This window comes from Lipotes vexillifer, unplaced genomic scaffold (assembly GCF_000442215.2).
Source record: "Lipotes vexillifer unplaced genomic scaffold, Lipotes_vexillifer_v1.1 scaffold382, whole genome shotgun sequence".
NCBI classification, from domain to species: domain Eukaryota; kingdom Metazoa; phylum Chordata; class Mammalia; order Artiodactyla; family Lipotidae; genus Lipotes; species Lipotes vexillifer.
In genome coordinates, this window is record NW_006780611.1 from 481,792 (window position 1) to 501,708 (window position 19,917).

General features: G+C 64.6%; 3 protein-coding genes across 3 annotated transcripts in view; all 3 read left to right on the plus strand.

Moving 5' to 3' along the window:
* Positions 1 to 758, plus strand: part of PLXNB2 (plexin B2) — a 13,623-nt gene extending 12,865 nt beyond the window's left edge. Inside the window, exons 33-35 of the mRNA XM_007453887.1 lie at positions 59 to 134; positions 497 to 571; positions 654 to 758. Of these exons, the coding sequence (XP_007453949.1) occupies positions 59 to 134; positions 497 to 571; positions 654 to 758 (256 nt within the window). The remainder of the gene's footprint in view (positions 1 to 58; positions 135 to 496; positions 572 to 653) is intronic.
* A 6,778-nt stretch (positions 759 to 7,536) lies between these two features.
* Positions 7,537 to 12,226, plus strand: MAPK11 (mitogen-activated protein kinase 11). Its single transcript, XM_007454081.1, has 12 exons — positions 7,537 to 7,598; positions 9,464 to 9,605; positions 9,679 to 9,737; positions 9,809 to 9,920; positions 9,995 to 10,024; positions 10,108 to 10,155; positions 10,241 to 10,355; positions 10,678 to 10,749; positions 10,990 to 11,069; positions 11,530 to 11,608; positions 11,694 to 11,867; positions 12,147 to 12,226. Exons 1-12 carry the CDS (start codon positions 7,537 to 7,539, stop codon positions 12,224 to 12,226), a joined length of 1,053 nt encoding a protein of 350 aa, XP_007454143.1.
* Positions 12,227 to 15,476: 3,250 nt separating this feature from the next.
* Positions 15,477 to 19,917, plus strand: part of MAPK12 (mitogen-activated protein kinase 12) — a 7,714-nt gene continuing 3,273 nt past the window's right edge. Inside the window, exons 1-8 of the mRNA XM_007453888.1 lie at positions 15,477 to 15,601; positions 15,674 to 15,803; positions 17,492 to 17,550; positions 18,417 to 18,528; positions 18,636 to 18,665; positions 18,920 to 18,967; positions 19,540 to 19,654; positions 19,870 to 19,915. Of these exons, the coding sequence (XP_007453950.1) occupies positions 15,477 to 15,601; positions 15,674 to 15,803; positions 17,492 to 17,550; positions 18,417 to 18,528; positions 18,636 to 18,665; positions 18,920 to 18,967; positions 19,540 to 19,654; positions 19,870 to 19,915 (665 nt within the window). The remainder of the gene's footprint in view (positions 15,602 to 15,673; positions 15,804 to 17,491; positions 17,551 to 18,416; positions 18,529 to 18,635; positions 18,666 to 18,919; positions 18,968 to 19,539; positions 19,655 to 19,869; positions 19,916 to 19,917) is intronic.

Here is a 19,917-nt window from a genome sequence, read left to right on the forward strand (position 1 = left end):
ACACACCGTTTACCCGCCCCCTGTGGCCCACCCTGTGTAACTCCCACTCCCCCCACAGCCACTACAAGGGGATCAGACAGATGGTGCAGGTCAGCGACCAGGACATGAACACACACCTGGCAGAGATTTCCCGGGTAAGGGCGGCACAGGGGACCCACAAGCTGAGCACCCCCAGGATTAGCCCTCCACCACCCCCGCCCCCCCGGAAGGCCCTGCTGCGTGGGCCAGGAGACTGCATGGGGCGGGGCGGGCAGAGTAGTGCCCAGGGGGGAGAAAGGAGAGGCGCAGACGAGGGGGAATGGGAGGCGGCGGGGCTCGGGAGCAGCTCTGAGCCAGTCCCACCTGCCGTGGGTCTGCATGGGTGGGAGGCTCTCTGTCCGTGGTGTGCCGTGGCTGTGCGTGTCGCGACTGCCGGGGGGACCGTTCGCATCTGCCTGCTCCACCGGGAGACAGCCTCCTGTCTCTGGGTCACGCAGCCCTTCCGCCCCCCTCCCAGGCGCACACGGACTCCCTGAACACCCTCGTGGCCCTGCACCAGCTCTATCAGTACACGCAGAAGCACTACGACGAGGTAGGGGGTCCGGTCCTTCCGGGATGGCCGCGCTCACCCTAACCCTGACCCTGGCCTGCGCTCTGACGCGACCCCTCCTCAGATCATCAACGCCCTGGAGGAGGATCCCGCCGCCCAGAAGATGCAGCTGGCCTTCCGCCTGCAGCAGATCGCGGCTGCGCTTGAGAACAAGGTCACGGACCTCTGACTGCGACCCGCACCGTCATGGTCTCGGGACACAGGTGTGTGACACCCACTGCCGGGCGCTGGGCGGCCCCGGGGGAGCATGGCCAAGCGGGCAGGACTCAGCCCTTCTCTCTCTGGCAGAGGAAGAGCCCCCGGGCTTCCGAGTGTGTGCGTGGCAGGGGGGCCCCCACCTCAGCATTTGTAGCCTCATAGCACCCTTCTCCTGAGCAATAGTGCCGGGCGCCCACCAGCACCAGTTCCCTCCTGCAGAACCAGCATCGGGGGTGTCTCCTTCAAGCCTCCTGAGTGATTTGAAAACGTGCCTTATGCCCCCGGTGCCACGCTGGGTTGCTGGGGGCAGTCGGGCCTCAGCCCCCCTCCCCAGGCACCAGCAGCCGCCTCAGATACCTGGGTTGGGCCTTTTGGGGTGAGGTCTGAGTGCCCTCGGCCCCCAGGACCTAGTGGCCAGACTCTGTCCATCTGCCCTACCTGGACTGGGGCAGAAAAGTGGTACGATGCCTTCCTGACCTCGCTGGCCTGCCCTGCGGGGCACTGGCACTGCCGGGGGACTCCGTGCTGCAGGCCCCACCTCAAAGGTCAAGCTGGACGTCAGACGTCGAGGCCCAGGCGGCCAGAAGGGACCCAGCAGACTGGGGGTCGGGGTCCCGGCCTGTCAGACAGGCTGACCTGGAGGCCCTGCCCAGGTCCGGGGGGCCGGGAGCAGCTCCGCCAGGACACCCGCAACCCTTTTTGTAAATCTTGTTAATTGTCAATCAAATACAGCTGTCTTTTTCACTCTGCTGGTTGGCTGGGTTCTTCCCGCCCGGGGCTGCTGACCCGCCGTCCCTACACACCTGCCCCGTTTTGGTACTGAGCCTGTCCTGCCCATGGCCTCCCTTCCTGTGCGCTCCTGGCCCCAGAAGCTCACCTGAAGGTGGGCCCGTGTGGCCTCGCACACCCATCCCACAGTTCCTGGCTCCCCTGGGCCAGGCCTGCTGGGTGTGCTGAGGCAGCCCGTCCACGGCCACCAGCTCCGCTGAGTCCACGCCTTCCTGCTGCCCCAGCAGGACAGGATGGTGGTCAGGGGTGGGAGGTAAGCGCTGGGGTGCGAACCTCTCCCAGAGGCACATCCTGGTGCACCCCGGCACTGAAAGTGATCCTGAAGCAGGTGGAGGTTCCAAGGGCAGGGGGCGGCAGCCCCCGGCTGGACTCCTGGCTACTTCAAAAGGCTGTTGACTCAGTGGCCTTTATGGTCCTTGATCACCAGTGACCCTGGAGTGTGTGGGAGTGGAGCTGGCAGGGCTGTGACACCTGGTGCTGTTTTCATATTAATTCAGGGGCCTAATTGAAGAAAGCGCAGACTACTGGTCAGAGCATCTAGGCTGGCAGAAACGGGCAGCCTAAGGGGGCCGAACAAATGTGGGGTGTGGTAAAACCTGCCCCCACAGCGTCTCTGCACATCTCTCTCCTGAACACCTCAAGGTCTTTAGAATCTATAACACTTCCAATGCTGGTGCTCAGGTGGACGAGCAGGGAGGCAGGAGGCTTGGGGACAATCAACGTCACATGGAGGCTGCTGGGGAGAAGTTCTGACCCTCGCCCCCGGGTATGAGGGCTCCCAACTCAGCACTCAGCAGTTACCAAACAGGGGTCTGCACCCTCAGCACTCCAAGACTGAGGAACGGGACAAAAGTCAGAGGAGGAGTTTGTCACCGGCAAAGCCCATTAAACATCCCTGGAAGATAAAAATAGCATCTGGGCAAAAAAATAAAGTCTAACCTTTTTGATCCTCTGTGCTTTGTCTAATTTCACATGCTCCTAGGGTCCCGCATGCAGAGGTCCCACACCCGTCACTTCAGACCAGATCTCCTAGTGCAGAATGCCTGGGTCGACACCTCAGCTCGCAGGGCCCAGTGCAGACTCTGCGACATAGAGCATGTGCTGCAGCCGACCTGGCCCTTGATAGCTCCGCTCCCTCCCTCCCACTGACTCTGACAGGATCTCTACACAGCAGCCCAGCCCACAGCCCGCAGGGTAGCACATGCTCTCATGTCTCCATTCTCTGATCAAAATATAACGTTTCCTTTGCTTCTGAATCAAACTCAGTCTCCATATGTTGTCTCCAATGACAATGGGCAGGGAAACACTTGTTGGGGTCCACTCTGGAGGATCAGTAGCAGAAATTGAGAACATTGTAACTTCAATGAACAGATGTGTGAGCCAAACTGTAATTAACATAGAACAGTGTATAAGGCTCGGGTAAAGTAAGATGTTTCTAATACTTCTATTTGATATTTCCATCACTTTCTTATAAGCAAGTTCAGTGAAAAGGTTTGTCTTAATTGTCAGGTCAATATTAGAGAAATGAAGTGATTTCTTTCCAAGGATGTACATCTAATAATCTTGGTTAAAGCTTCAATCTTCTTTTAAATGCTTTTCCATTGAAAATGATCCTTCTCTTCCAGCTCTCCCATTTCTGAGAAGTATAAAATCTTATAATTTATTATTACGGCCACGGTGCGGGATTGGGCCCGCTTGGGCGCCATCTGGTGGCGGGGGTGGGCGTGGCGCGAGCTCTCAGGGACCTGTTTTCTCCTTCCTGAGGTGCAGTGACTCACAGGTGTGGTCCACCCAGCACACGTCTAGTAAGCCCCTACTGGGTGTAGACCCCACTGGACACGGTGGTTCCTGGAGGGAGGCCCTGTATCCCCCTGCTCGAGGCTGTGGGGCCATTAGGGTCAGCTCCTCCTGGGGTCCCAGGCACCTGAGAGCAAGAGGCACCTTTGTTGGTGTAGGAAGGAGGGGCTTGTCCCGGAGGCAGGCGATGGGGGAAGGCAGATTGCTCCCAACCCCTGGAGATGCGCTCCTCTGTGGCCAGTCAAGCACACGTACCGTGACCACACGGGCATGCGCGTGCGCGCACACACGCGGCACCAGCGTGATGGGCCCCTCGCTCGTTCATTCAACATGTGTGGTCCTGGGCACTAGGGACACGGCAGTAGAGGTGGCAGAAAGGGCCTTCCTTGAGGGAGCCCTTCCCTGAGGGAGCCCTTGTGTTCCAAGAATACCAACCCTGGCAGAAAAGGGATTTAGTGGCCCCGTGAAGGCAAGTGAAGGGGTCCGGTTTCAGGTACGGCTGGATCCAGGTGCTCACGTGTCTTGGGTTCCATCATCCGGACTTCTTCCCGGCGTGTGCTGCTTGATTCTCAGACACCTGGGACGCTGGTGGCGGAGGCCACCCCGGCCTGTGTCTCCTCCACGTGGGGCACACCGTTGTGGCTGAGAAGTCTCAGTGGGCTCGGCCTTGATCATAAGCCACTTCTGTACAGGGACAGCCAGTTTTGAGCCACATGGAACACCCCTCCCACGTGGAAGGGGAACTAGGCAAACAGCTGACGTCCCCCACCCCAGGGACCCTGAAATGACAGTGTGCTACGGTCAGGAGCAGAGACCCAGATGGGCGGGAGATCTGAACAAGGTACTGCTAAACCCGAGCAGGGGCGGCACAGTCTGGGAGTGTTCACCCTGGGGGGAGCGGGGGCAGGGGGAGCAGGAACCTGGAGGCCTGGCTTCTAGACTGGACCCCTGTGGGCCGCTTCCTCCTCAGCCAGGCATGAGATGGAGGAGTCAGTGAGCCCACCTTTTGCTGCAGGTGTAACAGGTGGGGTTCCCTTCCCCCTCGGAGGACAGGAGCGTGAAGGGATCCAGGGGCCATGCTTTCATGGGGCCAGTGAAGAAACTGGGCATGGATGTTGGGTGCACGGGGGTGGGCAGGCCAGCTGGAGTGGTCAGGAGGCTGGCAGACCAAGGGGTGACCCAGCCTTCCGTCACTTTCCACTTCCCACTTTCCTCCCAATGCAGTGGGAGTGGGGAGATGCAGGGATGGAGGTGACCAGCAACCTTGATGACCTTTCCTTCCGAATTGCAGAAAACAGCCCAGGACCACACCCTGCTCGCTTGTTAAGAGCACGAGACCTCACCTAAATCACGGGGCCCCTGTGACAGGGCCAGAGAGCATTTTAGGAAGTTCGTTCGGACCTCAGGGAGACGTGCAGCCGGGAGACCAGTGTGGGGCTGAAGAGGGGATGGCCTGGACCTGTGGAGAGGGGACAGTGGACACGGAGGGTGGGGGCATCTCGGTACTTAGGGGTAGCTGTGAATCACAGTAGAGAGTGGAAGGAGGCGGGGTGTGTGTGCTGGGGACCCGGGGCTCATAGGAGGCTATTCCGTGCCGCCCCATCCGTGCCCCATCTGCACACCCACTGGCAAGGCCTGCCACTCCTGGCTGCCCTCCGACCACACCACCTTCCCTCCAGGCTCAGTCCTCGACCTGCCGGCCGGGATAATGCTGTGAAAACACACAGCACAGTGCGAATAAAAATCTGAAATCCCGTCGGTGCTCCCTGCCCAGCCTGCCACGGCCCTGCACCCATGGCCACCACTCTCCATTCTGGTCCTCAAGTCAGGCTAAGTCCTGAGAGGCAGCACTGTCTGCAAGCTGGCCCGGCATCACTGCTGTCACCTCTGGGGGCTCTGACTGCACTGTCCCCGCCACCCCACCACCACGGGGAATCCTCCCTGGTCAGTCCCCTGCAGTCTCACAGCCCCCTCCCCTGCAGAGGGCAGCTTGGCCGAGACTGCTCTGCCGGGGCAGCGGGCACCCCTGTGCCCAGGGCAGGTTTGCTGAACGCTGAGGGAGGGCCTCAGCGCGGTGTGTGACCGCTGAGCAGGGCAGTGAGGCCGCCCCCCTCTGGTCAGCGCCGACCACCCGCACTGGGGCTCCGGGGCGACAGGCACCCCTGCCCCGAAGGCCCCGCCCTCCCCGCGGCGCGGCCGCCGCCCACGGCCTGCTGCCCCTCCCGCCGCCTCTTCCCCCGCTTTAGCTGAAGCTCCATTGACTCCACACAAAACCTTGGCTGCTTTGCCCGGCCGGCCGCCGGGAAAGTGCCCCCAGCGTGAGGCCCCGAGGAGGCCCCGGGTGGGGTGGCTGGGGGAGGGGACACCGGCGTCCTCACCCCATCCCCGCCGACCTCTGCTGGCCCCCAGAGAGGGAACTGAGGCTGGAGCAGCTGGGACTGGGACGCTGCTCCCTTTCTCACTTTTGGGCTCCCCCCAGGGTCCGGATTTGCCAGGCAGAAGTGTCCGTTTGCCTGGTACTGTGTTGGCCTGTTTTATTTTAACTTGGTTATCGGTATTTGAATATCAGGAGCTTTCACATAAAAACTCAGGTTTTAGTTTGTTTCAAAAAAGTGGAAGGTTGGGACCTCAACCGGATCTCCCACTCTCCTGGGAGGGGGCAGCCCCACCTCCAGCCACTGCTTCCGCAGGGTGGAGGGTCAGGAGGCTATTTATATCCCAGGCAATGTTCTCTCCGAACCACTGTCCCTTTAAGTGGGAAGCAGAAGTAATCGCTCTGGCCTAGAGCTCTAGACAGATGCTGAAATAGGGAACATTCCCCTTCACGGTTTCAGCTGCCCGTGCAAACTGCACCTTCCAGGTGGAGAGAGGAAATGTGCGGTGCGGTGCGGTGCTGGGCAGAGTTCACCCATCTCGGGGAACCGTGGTTTCCAACTAGGGGAGCCCCGCAGTACCTAGGAAAGTCAGGGTGGGCTTCCTCGAAGAGTTGACAGCTGGGGGAGCTGTTTCAGAAGGAGGAAAGGTACCAGGCCCCAAAGAGGACCCATCTGGGGAGAGCTTCTTATGGGCCCAACACCCCAAAGGCCCCTGGTGCCGCCGCTGTCCCTGGTCCTGAGGGCTGGTCTCCGGGCCTGGCCCGGCAGTCACGCTTCTCCCAAGGGGCAGCTGGGCCCAGCCCCGGAGCCAGCCCGTGCAGGACGCCACACCAGACCGTGGAAGGGTTACCGGGAAGCGAAGCACACCGCCAAGGCCCAATGTGGCCTCCACGGGGCAGGGAGGCCAGGCTGACCCAGGAGCCAAGGCACTTGCATCTGCCCGCGGCGGACGGGCCCTATCCAAGCAAATGCCCAGCTTTTATTAGGGGGTACTTTCTACCCTGATAAAAAAATACCTCCCATGGCTTGCCCCTGGCTTCTCTGAGTTAGAGGATTCTACCTTCATTTCTGTGGGAGCACGCTGGGGGAAGAGGTGCGGTGCAGGTGAGAGGAGAGAAGGGATGCACGGACCAGAGCAGGTTGAAGGCGCGTTAAACGCAGAACCCGGACTAGGCGGATGGCGGGGTGTGGGGACGGGAGGTGGACAGCGGGGAGGTGCCGGCGTCTGTGCCGGCAGGGGAGGGTGCGGGGAGCTGAGTCCTGAGAGGTGGTGGCGGCCTGGTCCGGGCGGTGCCGCGCCGAGGACCCACGCGGCGGATATTGGGGAAGTGCGTGGACCCCGGGAGGTGGGCGGTAAGTCGTTCCACGGCATCTCCTCCCCCCACCTCCCCACCCCGCTCCGGGAAGGCCGGTTTCCGCTCGGCCGCAGCCTCGGAGGGGCAGGAAGCCGCGCGTCCGTCTGCGGGAACCCCCTCCCCGGCCCCGCCCCGCTCCGCTCCGCCTCCGGCCTCCGGCTCGGGCTCCGCGGGGCGGGGGGCGCGCCCCCTCCCCGCTCGTGCGGGGTTCCCGGCGTGGGGAGGGGCTCGCCCTGCCTCCGCCCCCGGGCCTTACGCAGATCCGAGGAATGAATGGGGGGTGGGGGCGTGAGGGAAACTTTCCTACCCGAGCCTCTCCCCGGCGGGAGAGGGGTCGTCCTCCCGCCCCTCCAACCCGGAGCGGCCCCCTCCAGGCCCGAATCCTGCGGCGTCACAGCTGGCGAAAGGGCGGGCAGGTCCCCCGGGCCCCTTGATGTCTGAGCATGCATTGGGGGTGCCCCCGGTCAAGGGCCAGGCAGCCCTGGGCTCTGGCAGGTACCCCCGCCCCAGGGTGGGTAGTTCTGTTTGAAAAGGAAGAGCCCAGATTGGGGGGTGGGGGGCAAGACCCCTCACCTAAGAACGACCTCAAGCTCCCCCGTGGGTCCAGTCCACTGCCCCATTTTCCAAGGGATCTCAGGCTCCGAATGGGGCTTAGGCCTGATCAGAGACGCCTACCATCCCCCCCTAGGGGGCGTCTACACCCCACCCCATTTTTGCCCCAACGAAGAGAGCTCACACCGCAGCCTGCAGTTAGGCCCTGGAGCCCAGACAGGAGGGAGGGTGGGGCCGGGGGAGGCCTCTGGACCTGGTGGGGTGGAGGCTGGAGGGGGCTTTGGGTGGCAAGGGGCTTGCTTGCGGACAGTCCAGGTTGCAGTTGCAGTGTTGACAGTGAGCCTGATTGTGGGTGTGGATGTTGAGAGGTGCCCCCACAGAACCCAGAACCTGTGAAATGCCAGGTGACTGCGGGGGTCATGGGTGTGGGGAGGCAGGGCCCCCGGGGGCAGGGTGTTGCTCCAGGATCCTGCACAAGGTTGGGAGTGGGACTTCTCAGACCCCCTTCCAAGGCCCAGCACTGGAGCCTGGAGCAGGGGTTTGGGGTCCCCTGGGCCTCAGATCTCACTCTGCCACTGGCCAGCCATCAGGAACCTCAGGCCATTCCAGCCATTCCAGCCACAGGCGTCTATCTTCATGTTTAAGACCACAAGGGCAGGAAGAGGGTGTGGGCCAATGTGTGAGTGATCCCTGGGGGATCTGACAGAGCCCTTGCTGGAAGTGCCTTCTGGGAACTCGCAGGGACAGTCAGTCTCCCCAGGGGAGGTCTCCCTCCACCACTTAGCTCTGCAGGGCACCCATGCCGGTGATGGGCTCCCTCCCTTCTCTGATGTCTGAGGAAGCTGGTGACCCGGTGCCAGTTCCCACAGTCCTTTGTTGACTGTGCAGACACAAAAGGATCTGCTGCGCGCGCACGCACACGCACCCTGTGAAGAGCCACTCCCTTACTTCCCACCCCAGCAGTGACTTGGATGGGGGAGGGGCTTTCCTCCACCACTGCCTGGGCCCATGAGCACCCCAGGTCCTGCAGGAGCTGCTCCCTGGGCAGCGTGGGCATGGGAGGCGGGCTGAGGCGCCACTCACTCTGGAGGGAGGCTGGATCCTGGAGATGGGAGATGAAGTGGGAGGGAAGGGGGAGCAGCAGCCAGAGGGAACACTGGGCGAAGGCATCCCTTCCCGAGGGGCAGTGGGGCCACTGGACGACCAGGCCACTTGTGTTTGAGGATGATGCCCGTGAGTGTGGCATCTCCTGTGAAGAGTAGCTGGGTGTGGGGCTTGCAGGTCTGGACCTCAGGGGAGTGGGGTTGCACGAGGGGAAATGTCCTGTGGGTCCAGGCACCACCCTCTGCTGGCTTTTTCCTGCTGTCCAGTTTCTCATTGTGAAAAATAACGATGCAATAAACCCCTTTGGTCAGGTTTTCCTCCACATTTTGAATATTTGGGGGCCTTGGAGGTGACTCTGGAACCCCCTCAGGGGGCCTCCCAGACCCCCTGGCCTATGGGGAGAGCTGGAGGGGCTGCCTGCTGCCTGCCGCTGGCTGTTTCCCTGGCCTGTTATTTCCACGCTGAGCTGGGGGCAAGAGTCACTGGGGCCAGGAGACAGGAGAAGGCCAGGTCCTGCCCTGGGCTCCCAGGTGGGCCGGGAAGGCTGGGGGTCAGAGGGCGGGGTGGAGGCTGAACTGACTCTGGAGGAAGGTGCAGGACTCCAGGAGGGAGGGGAGAGGCCCGGAGGGAGCGTTCAGACCGCCTCCTGGTGCCGGAGGCCTTCTGGCCTGTGGGGACCTCGCGCCGGAGGCTGGGCCTCACAGGCCGCCTTGCAGCTCAGCCTACGACACGCGGCTGCGCCAGAGGGTGGCGGTGAAGAAACTGTCGCGCCCCTTCCAGTCGCTCATCCACGCGCGGAGGACGTACCGCGAGCTGCGGCTGCTCAAGCACCTGAAGCACGAGAACGTGAGCTGGGGGCGGCCGGGCCGGGGGCGGGGCGCCCGCGGGCCGCCGAGCCCTGACTGCCCTCTGCACCCAGGTCATCGGGCTGCTGGACGTGTTCACGCCGGCCACCTCCCTCGAGGACTTCAGCGAAGTGTGAGCGGCCGTGGCGGGGAGGGCGCGGGGTCGGGGTGGGGACTCTGTTGCTCATCCCTGCCGCTACCCAGGTACCTGGTGACCACGCTGATGGGCGCCGACCTGAACAACATCGTCAAGTGCCAGGCGCTGAGCGACGAGCACGTTCAGTTCCTCGTGTACCAGCTGCTGCGCGGGCTGAAGGTGGGCGCGGAAGCGGGGGGCGGGCGGGGGCGCAGAGGGCAGAACCTGACGCCCCCGCCGTCTCCCCCTCGCAGTACATCCACTCGGCGGGGATCATCCACCGGGTAGGTGCCGCGCGCGAGGGGGGGCGTGGGGCTCCTGCGGCGGTGGCGACTTTGCCTGCGCTCACGCCGCGCCCGCCCTGCAGGACCTGAAGCCCAGCAACTTGGCTGTGAACGAGGACTGCGAGCTGCGGGTGAGCCGCTGGGGGAGGGGCTGGCGGGTCGGCCGGCCGGGAGGCGAAGACCCGGAGGCGCTGACAAGCCTGGCGGTGCCTCTAGATCCTGGACTTTGGGCTTGCGCGCCAGGCGGACGAGGAGATGACTGGCTACGTGGCCACGCGCTGGTACCGGGCCCCTGAGATCATGCTGAACTGGATGCACTACAACCAGACAGGTGATGTCAGCCCGTGTGGGACGGCCCCGTGGGGCCGGTGGGCCTGGGGAGGGGGTGGGGCTGGGACCCAGGGGCCAAGGACCTTGGGGGGCAGGCCAGGTGTGGGACCTGCGTTCACAAACAGACCTTCAGAAAGGCAGAGCACGGTGGGTCCTGGGCTGACGCTTCCCCTTGCCCAGGGTTGTGTCTAGAGAGGAGGGGCTGCTGGCTTTGGGCCTGAGCGTGAGCGCGGGGCCGCTGGGCTGGCGCAGTGCAGCCAGCCCGCAGCTCTCTGAGGAGGGACTTGGGGTGGGCAGACTGATGGAGACGCCTCCTCCCACAGTGGACATCTGGTCTGTGGGCTGCATCATGGCCGAGCTGCTCCAGGGAAAGGCCCTTTTCCCAGGAAATGACTGTATCCTTGGCGCAGGTTAGGGGTGAGCCAGGGTCTCCTGCTGCGGGGTGGGGGTCGAGGGGGCTGGGCTCTGGCCCTTTCTGGCCAGTCTTGCCCCCTCTGCCCCACACCGTGCCACCTTGGGCTCACTACTGTCCCCAGTGGCAGGAGAGCAGGTTCTGGGCAGTGACCCAAAGTCTGGGGTTTGGGGTCCCGGGGAGAGTCCATGCTTGGCCGTTGGGCATTTCCTGAGCCAGGCAGACATCGACCAGCTGAAGCGCATCATGGAGGTGGTGGGCACACCCAGCCCTGAAGTTCTGGCAAAGATATCGTCAGAACATGTGAGTCATTGGTCACCAGCCCCCTCTGCTGACCAACCACTCCCCCACCCGCACTCTGGAGGAAGGGGCGCTGTGGGGATAGATGGGGCACCATGGGGGGAGCATGGGTCACAGTGGAATAGACCCCAAGGCAGGCGCTGACCCCTTCAGGGGGAAACAGGTGAACTGGGGAGACATTCCAGGCGTGAGGGACACTGAGGGTAAAACCTCGGCACCTGCAGCGTCCTGGCCGTGGACAGTGGAGTGGCACCAGGCCCGGGACCTGCAGGCACGTAGGGCCAGGCAAGGTGCTGTAGCCACCAGATCCAAAGCGGGGAGGTCTCTGGTCCGCGCATGCCCTTGCCCAGGCCTGCTGGAGTGACTGAGTCTGGGGGCTTCTCCCGGCAAGCCTCTGCCTGGCTTAGGGACACGGGAGGCAGGCGTTGAACAGCCCCCTCAGGCCCTTCCCCTGTGCTCCTAGGCCCGGACCTACATCCAGTCCCTGCCCCACATGCCCCAGAAGGACCTCAGGAGCATCTTCCATGGAGCCAACCCCCTGGGTGAGGATGGGCCCTGGGTCCGGGCTGGGCTCCATGTCTAGCCCTGGCTGTGGAGTGAACACACTTGCACCCCGCCCCTCTGCAGCTGTGGACCTCCTGGGAAGGATGCTGGTGCTGGACAGTGACCAGAGGGTCAGTGCAGCCGAGGCCCTGGCCCATGCCTACTTCAGCCAGTACCACGACCCCGAGGATGAGCCCGAGGCCGAGCCCTACGACGAAAGCGTTGAGGCCAAGGAGCGCACAGTGGAGGAGTGGAAGGGTGGGCCTGAGGGCTGCGTCCCCCAGAGGCTGAGCGCTGCCTGTTTTCTGCAGGAAGTGCTCCAGTTTCTCTTGAGAGTGGTCTGAGCGAGGCCACAACACGGCCCCCCAGCCCCACTCTAGCGGGGGCAGGTAGAGCTGGGGTTGGGTGTGTCCAGCAGAGGCTTGGGGGCAGCACGGGGCAGGCCCAGGAAGGGGCCCATGGGCCGAGGCTGATCTCGGAGGGTGGTGGGCCTGGGCTGCTGAAGGCCTGAGCTCACCCTTCCTCCTCCCCTCGCAGAGCTCACCTACCAGGAAGTCCTCAGCTTCAAGCCCCCAGAGCCACCGCAGCCGCCTGGCAGCCTGGACGTTAAGCAGTGAGGGGAACGCGGCTCGCCAGCCGCACTCGGACCCAAGGAGGGGCCTGAGCCCGCCTGCCCTCCCGCCTCGGCCTGCCAGACTCCCACGAGGGGCACCTCCCAACACCACTGCGGCCAGCAGCGCCCACCCCTGGCCTGGGACCCTTGTCTACATGCCGCTCCTTGTGGGAAGCCTGCACGTGTGTGAGCCACCGGTGTAGGAGTCTGGATAGAGCATGCTGGACTTCCTTGGTCCTCCTACCCCCTCCCAGCAACCTGGGTCTCCTTTGGGACCTCGCTATGGGGGACCTGGGTGCCATAAGAGCTCCCCCCTGGGGAGTGTGTCTGTTTCCAGATCTCCTGGGTCGCAGAGGGCTGTCTGTGGGGGGCAGTGCCTTGGGGCCGGAGCCTCCTGGAGACAAAGGAAGGGGTCTCGATGGTCAGAGCTGCTCAGCCTGGAAGTGGGGGGCTACCCTGGAAAGTGCTGAGACTCAAAGGATCTTCCATGGGGGTGGCAGAGTGGGGACAGCTGCCTGGAGCCATGTGTTCACCTATGCTGTGTGGCACATATGTGCTCCTGGAATTCACATGTCTAAGTAGATGCAGACGCGTGTGAACATGAGGGTACCTGAGGGCCAGTGGCCATGGCCAGCAGGAGGCCCAAGTTGGGGTGGCTCTACTGTTGCCTCCCCTCCCCTCAGTTCCTGGTGTGAGTGGGGAGGGGGCTTTGCTGAGATCCTGCTGGACAGCATGCAAGGGGCTCAGGTGGCTGTGGGCAGCCATGTGAGCAAAAGCCCCCTGCTCTTTGGGTGAGAGGGCTGCAGCAGGGTTCTGAGGCATGAGGGCACTGTGCCAGCTGGGGGGCTGGCAGGCATGGGGGCCTCCAGCCTTGAGGACACCCAGGCCGATGTGGCCCGGATCCTGGACCTTGGCCCAGAGCTGATGAAGAAACCTATGCCCACTCTACCTCTGCCCGCCCTCTGGCCCTGCAGCCGGGCGCTGGGGCGCTCAAGTCTGTGGGTCAGCCCTTGTCCTCTTCCCGCCTTCCTGAGTGGAGTTGACCTGGCGACCTCTGGGACAGGGCCCTGCTCCAGGCGTGTGGGAGGTGTGGGTCCTCTGTCAAGGGGCGTCTGTCAGGTGGTGACCTCTCACCTCGCAGGACCAGGGAGGTCTGAATGCTAAGTGCCTGCCCAGGGTTTTGCAATAAAGTTCCCCTCTCACCCGGCTTGTGTCTCCACCTCTAGGTTCTGCTCCCGCGCTGCCCCCACTGCCTGGAGAGGGTGGCCATATCCCGCTGGTCCCTGGTCAGAGCAGCCACCTTCACCCTCCCTGCTCCCTGAGGGCCAGAGGGGTCTGGGGTGGACAGGGCGTGATGGCCACCAGCAGTCAACCCGCTGTCCTCAGAGGTTCATTGGGCAGGATCTGGCCCAGACCCAGACCTGCCCCTTCACTCGGTGGTCAGTGAGGATGCAGGTTGGGGGTGTTGAGGTCTCTGGGAGCAAAGGCCTGCCCTTCCCCGGGGTCAGGGAGGCCGCTTTCCTTTCCCTCCTGGTTAAGGGGAAAGAGGGCTGCTTCAGCCTCGGGACACACACCGAGCTACCAGCCCCTGCCGCTCACTGCAGCTCAGGCTGGGAAAGCTGGGTATCCCCAGGATGGGAACCTTCTATGCCTTTGCCCTAGGCCCTGGGGGTGGGGGTGGGGGTGGGGATCATCTGGGAGCTGGGCCTGCAGAGGCCTGGTCAGTGTGGGTGTTGGCCCTCAGGTCTTGGAGAACCCCTGGAGACCTTGCTGGGCCAAGTCCTGTGGGGTGGGGGTGGGGGATGGGAGCAGAACTGGGACATGCCGCACCTGGGAGTCTGGCCTGATGCAGGACCCTTCTGGACCTCTGGACTCCATCACAGGGAGTAAGGGGGCCAGCTGGGGGCTTCCTGGAGGAGGCAGGTGGAGTGCCACAGGCGGCCCAGGGCATGAAGGGCACGGGGATGGGCAGTTGTGGCTCCAGTGACAGCAGGCTACCCCCACTGACAAGCCTGCAACTCCTGAGCACCCCGATCAGATCACTGCGCAGCCCAGCTGTAAAGCTGCTCTGGCCAGGCCAGGGCTGCTGAGCTGCTGATTCATGGCACAAAGCACAGAGGGCGGGGCAGGGGGCTCTGGGGATCTTATTACCCCACTCTCAGGTCTGGGTCACAGGGCTGGGGGCTCTGTCGTCCAGCAGCATCTGGTCCAGGATGGGGCCAGACCCCTGAAATGATGATGCCCCCACCTAAGGGTAAGGGGGCACCCACCGAGCGAGCCCCAGTAGGGCCCCCCTTCAGCCCTGGGGTCAGGCACACCTCCCTGGAGAGAGTGGAGAGGTTCGAGCTGGGCTCTGAAGAGCAAACCTGAGGGCCTCAGCTGAGCAGGGGTGGGACAGGCAGAGGGACGTGCAAATCTCTGGAGCAGTCTCCACCCCGACGTGCAGTAAGGAAGAGCCTTCAGAGCACAGGGGCCCAGGGGGACCTACAAGACCCACCGTCTCTGCTTGCGGCTTGGTAGAGGCAGCCTGAGTTTGGGAGACAGAATCAGCTTCACTGGGAAAGGGGGTGGAGGCAAGATAGGGGCTGGGGGACCCCGTACTGGGGTGTGGGTGGGTCAGCCCCGGGGTTAGCGTGGTCCTGCGGGGTGGGGAGTTGGAAGTGGGCGGGGCTGGTGGTCAGTGATTTGCGGTTGGGGGTAGCAGTCGACAAGCTCGGGCTGCCAGGATGGGCCAGCGCCCTGGGGGCGCGGTCGTGGAGAGGGCGCGAACCCCACGAGGCCCCGCTGACACAGCCTCCCCTCGGGTCCGCGTAGTTCACCCCTAGCGCGCAGTGCGGAGGCGGGCCGGGGTCTCGGGCGCCGCGCTGGGTCTAAGACGGGACAGAGCTGCCAAGCGGCGCTGTCCTCCCCCCCGCCTCCGGCTTCCCCGGCGGCGGCCGCCGCCTCCTGTTTCCGGAGGGGCAGAAGGGCGGAAGGGGCGTCACGTGCGCGCGGCCCGGGGGCCGGTTGGTCCGCCCGCAGGGGAGGGGCCGCGCGCTACCCGGGCGGGGGCTGGGCGCGGGCCGGGGTCGGCGGCTCCGGAGAGCCCGGACGCGAAAGTCGGCAGCGGGGTGCCCCGGTGACGGCGCGGAGCCGGCTCTGCCCGCGCGGCGGTGGCCCGGGGTGCGCGCCAGGGCGTCTCACGGATCCCGGGTCCCCGGCCCTCGAGGCGAAGCGCCCGCGGGGTCCGCGGCGGGGGCGGTGCCCGGCCAGCCATGAGCTCTCCGCCGCCCGCCCGCAAGGGCTTTTACCGCCAGGAGGTGACCAAGACGGCCTGGGAGGTGCGCGCCGTGTACCAGGACCTGCAGCCCGCAGGCTCGGGCGCCTACGGCGCCGTGTGGTGAGCACAGGCCGGGCGGGATGGCCGGGGGCTTGGTGGCCCGAGCCTCCCGCTAAGCGGTGCGCCCCGCAGCTCGGCGGTGGACAGCCGCACGGGCGCCAAGGTGGCCATAAAGAAGCTGTACCGGCCCTTCCAGTCCGAGCTGTTCGCCAAGCGCGCCTACCGCGAGCTGCGCCTGCTCAAGCACATGCGCCATGAGAACGTGAGTCGCGTAGCCCCCAGCTCCGGGCACCGCGTCCATCATCTCACCTCTGCTCATCTCCCTTCTCCCCCCAAACCCTGCCCCGAAGACCCGGTCCCTCCTACCCAGCCCCTGGGCTGCTCCCCTGGGTGGCGGGGCGGGCGGAGGCGAGGGGTCAGGCAGTGTCCCCCGGTGGGGGAGGGGGGTGGTCACAGTGGTGAGGGCCGAGCCCCGCTTCGTCCTAAGAGAGCTGCTGCTCCGCCTGGGCCAGTCCCGGGAAGGACTTAGCTCTTTGGCTTCTTGCTGGAGCCCCACCTGGCTCCTCGGCCCAGGGTCTGGTCAGGGGACGGCCACTTGCCCAGGCCGAGGGGATCCTCCAGGTCTCACTCCAAACCCTGCCTCCAGCCAGGACCCCCGAGGTGAGAGAGAACTTCAGGTGGGAGGAGCGGTTTTCCTGGAAGGGGCACTTAGCCTCTCCCGGGCACCCCCCTGCCGCCCCACCCCGTCCCCCTCCTGCAGCCCCTCTCCTGACCCCACTCCACCTCCTGAGCCGCAGCAGCCCCTCAACAGCCGGGTGCCGCCGCCTCCCTCCAGCGCTGCATTTCATAAACCTCTCTTCCCGGAGGAGGTAGGCTCTGAGAGGCTGAGGTCCCAGTTCTGCCCCTTCTGTGCCCAGTCCAGGCCGCCCTCTGCGCTGCAGAGGCCCAGAAGTCTCCACCAACCTGGTGGACCCCCATTTAACTTCCTGGATTCTTGCTAAAACCTCCCGATGCCCGGGCCTCACCTGCCTCCAGGCCCCTCTCTGGATGTCCCACTGTTCTCTCCTCCCGCCGCCCATGTCTCTGGCCGTGGTGGCTGCGTTGGTCATCTAGCTGTCCCTGCACCTCGTGTCCACTGTCACCTCACTCTGGTTTGTCCCCGTATAGCAGCCAGGGGACACATTCAGCATCACACCTATTTAAACTCATCCGCCGAAGCTCCTAGGATCAAAGCAAGCCTTCACCAGGTGTTGCGGGCGTGCTTGGGTTGTCTTCAGCTTCTCTTTGGCTGCTTCGTGGCCTGGTCCTCGGCCACCTGGCCTCTCTCCCCGTATTCCTCAAGCGCTCCGAGCGTTCTGCCTCCTGCCCGGCCACCATTCGCATGGCCTCTGCCAGGTGTCCCCCTGCCAGCACATCCACCTGTGCCTCCAGCCACTCTGATGTGCAGGCCTCCTGGGGTCCCTGGAGGCCCTGTCACCAGAAGCCCCAGGTGCCAGTTGTCACACTCCCCATCTGCTGGAGGGCTGCGGGGCCGGCTCTGGCTGCCGGTGTGCTCACAGGGCTGCCTGCCTGGGCCTCTCTGGTGGAGGCACGGCCCCCGGAAGGGCCTGCTAGATACTGGCTGTCCCCACACTGTTCCTGGGTCTTCAGTGGGGATGGCAAGAGGGGGAGGAAAGGCCAAGGGGCTGGAGCTCCTTGGATGGCTGGGAGCTGACCCAGACTTGGGGCTGCCCCTCCCCCAAAGGATCCGCGCTGTCACCATCCAAAAATAGCCCTTGTTTATGGGCATGTGTGCCAGGGCAGGGTTGAGCTGCCAGTGGGCAGAGCTGGGCCCTGTGGGCAGTGGGGGGAGACCAGGACAGCTGCAGGGGCCTTTCCTGCCCAGAGCAGGGTGTGCCCTCAGCTGTATCTGTGTCCCCAGCCCACCTGGTGCTCTGGCCTCCTCCCCAGGTAATTGGGCTGCTGGATGTGTTCACACCCAATGAGACCCTGGATGATTTCACAGACTTGTGAGTGCCGGCCTGGGGCTGGCCGGGCAGAGCAGGTGTTGGGTGGCTCTTGGGCATCCACTTCAGCTTTGGGGTTGGCAGGTGGGCCGCCTGAGGCCGGCCTTGCCTTGCAGCCTGGATGGGCGTCAGGTGCACACTGCCCACCCGCTCACCACACCACAGTGCACCCCCTGCCACATGCCCCGGGGACCCACGCTGCTGGTACCACTGGGTGGATCTGGGCCTCCTCCTCCAGTGCCGGAGGCGTGGGCCTCGTAGCTGAGGGTTTGTGAGTGGGTCCTGTGCTCTGGAACCCTGGCGCTAAGCGTGTGGCCTGTAACTGGAGCTGCTGACCTTTGCCGCCGGGCCGGGGTGAACCCAGTGCTGCCCTGCGCCTGCCCGGTGGCCACCCCTGGCCTCACGCTCCTGTTGGCCAAGAGCCAGGGGCCTGGCCCAGGAAGGGGGGGGGGCAGGACAGGCTCCTCGTTGCCTGACCTGGCAGGGGTCAAGGACTCATGCGGGCAGGGTGTCCTGGCAGGGTGCTAAGCACTTCTCCCTGTGTCTCCGTCCACCTGCCCAGCCTGCCCCTCTGACCCAGATGTCCTGCTGTCACACCCCTGCCCACAAGCACTTGCCCCCTTTCTCACGCCCCCTCCCCTGCCTATGAGCCTTGGTCTCCCAGCCCCTAGGCCACCCTTCAGGAGTCCCCAAAGCGCAGTCCCGACCTGCCTGGCATCGCAGGGCCCGGTGGGTGGTAGGAGGGCAGAGCCCAGTGCAGTGCTGTGGGGGGTGGGGACTGGGTGCTGCAGGGTGACGGGCTCTTCCAGGGCCTGAGCCCAGGCCCACAGGTGTGACCCCTGCTGTCTGGCCCCTCCCTTACCCCGCAGTTACCTGGTGATGCCGTTCATGGGCACCGACCTGGGGAAGCTCATGAAGCATGAGAAGCTGAGTGAGGACCGAATCCAGTTCCTCGTCTACCAGATGCTCAAGGGGCTGAAGGTGGGGACGTGGGGGTGCCGCCAGAGTGGGTGGGGTCCCCCTAGGCGGGGCCGGGGCTCTGACGTTCCTGCAAACTGACTGCTGCTGACCCCTCTGTGTCCCCACAGTACATCCATGCTGCTGGCATCATCCACAGGGTGAGTCCTGGCCAAGGTGGGCGCTTCCCCTGGCTGTGGGCGCGCGAGGGGCTCCACCTTTGGGGCTTCCTGTCTCACCCGCGAGGGGGTACCCTGCCTGCACACAGTCCGGGGGCTGTGCACCTCCACCCTTCCTGGAAGGGCTGCAGGGTGGCCCGGCCTAACCCAATGCTCGCACATTCAGTTGCTGCCCGGGCCCTTGCCCTTGCGCCCTGGCGGGCGGGGCTGCACAGCCACCTTTCTTCTGCCCCCAGGACCTGAAGCCCAGCAACCTGGCCGTGAATGAGGACTGTGAGCTCAAGGTGTGTGTTGGGTTGGGGGCTCGGGGCCTCCCCCGCACCTACCCATCTGCCCGCTGGCCCCTTGGCCCTCAGGCCTGGAGGTGGACTGGCCCAGGCCCAGGCGGAGGGACAGACTACAGCCATCCAGGCAGTGGCTGAGCGGCTGATGGGCAGATGGGCCCTGGGGAGGCACTGGGTGGGGTGGCATGGGGCACATTCCCATACCTGCTTTGAGGGGAAGGGTGGGCGGTATCCCCAGCTCCCCATGCCCTAGCCAGGGCAGGGCTGAGCAGGCCTTCCCAAAAGTGCTGGCTGGGGCCCGGCGGTTCGCAGGGAGCAGAGGTCCAGGGGCAGGAGACCCCCCCGGGGTGCCTGTTCTAAGGGTCGGGGGCAGGCACAGTCGGTTGTGCTGGGTGCACTGGCTGTGAGGCGGAACCCGCAGGGAGGCTTAGGGGTACCTGGCTGTGACCTCGGGCCCCAGAGGGTTGGCAGGAGGCCCCGGGGTGCCCAGTCCCCTTGGGGTCTTCTGGACTACGGCTGGCCCACCCACTCCCCAGGGACCGCTTTGCCCCACCTTCTGATTCTGGCTGTAGATCCTGGACTTTGGCCTGGCCCGGCAGGCAGATAGCGAGATGACTGGATACGTGGTGACCCGGTGGTACCGGGCGCCTGAGGTCATCTTGAATTGGATGCACTACACACAGACGGGTGAGGAGCTGCCCGGAGACGCGGCACCAGCTTCCTAGCCCGCCCCTGCCCGAGCTGCTCTGCGGGGAGGCTGCTGAGCTGGGCCGGGGCTGGGCAGGGCATGGTAGGCTAGATGGCTCCTGGGCCCATGTCCCCCTCCGCCGCCCCCACTCCTGCGTCTGTGTGTGCCCCGCTCCCCAGCCCACAGAGCCCTGATGGAGGGGCTTCTATCTCAGTGGACATCTGGTCAGTGGGCTGCATCATGGCTGAGATGATCACAGGGG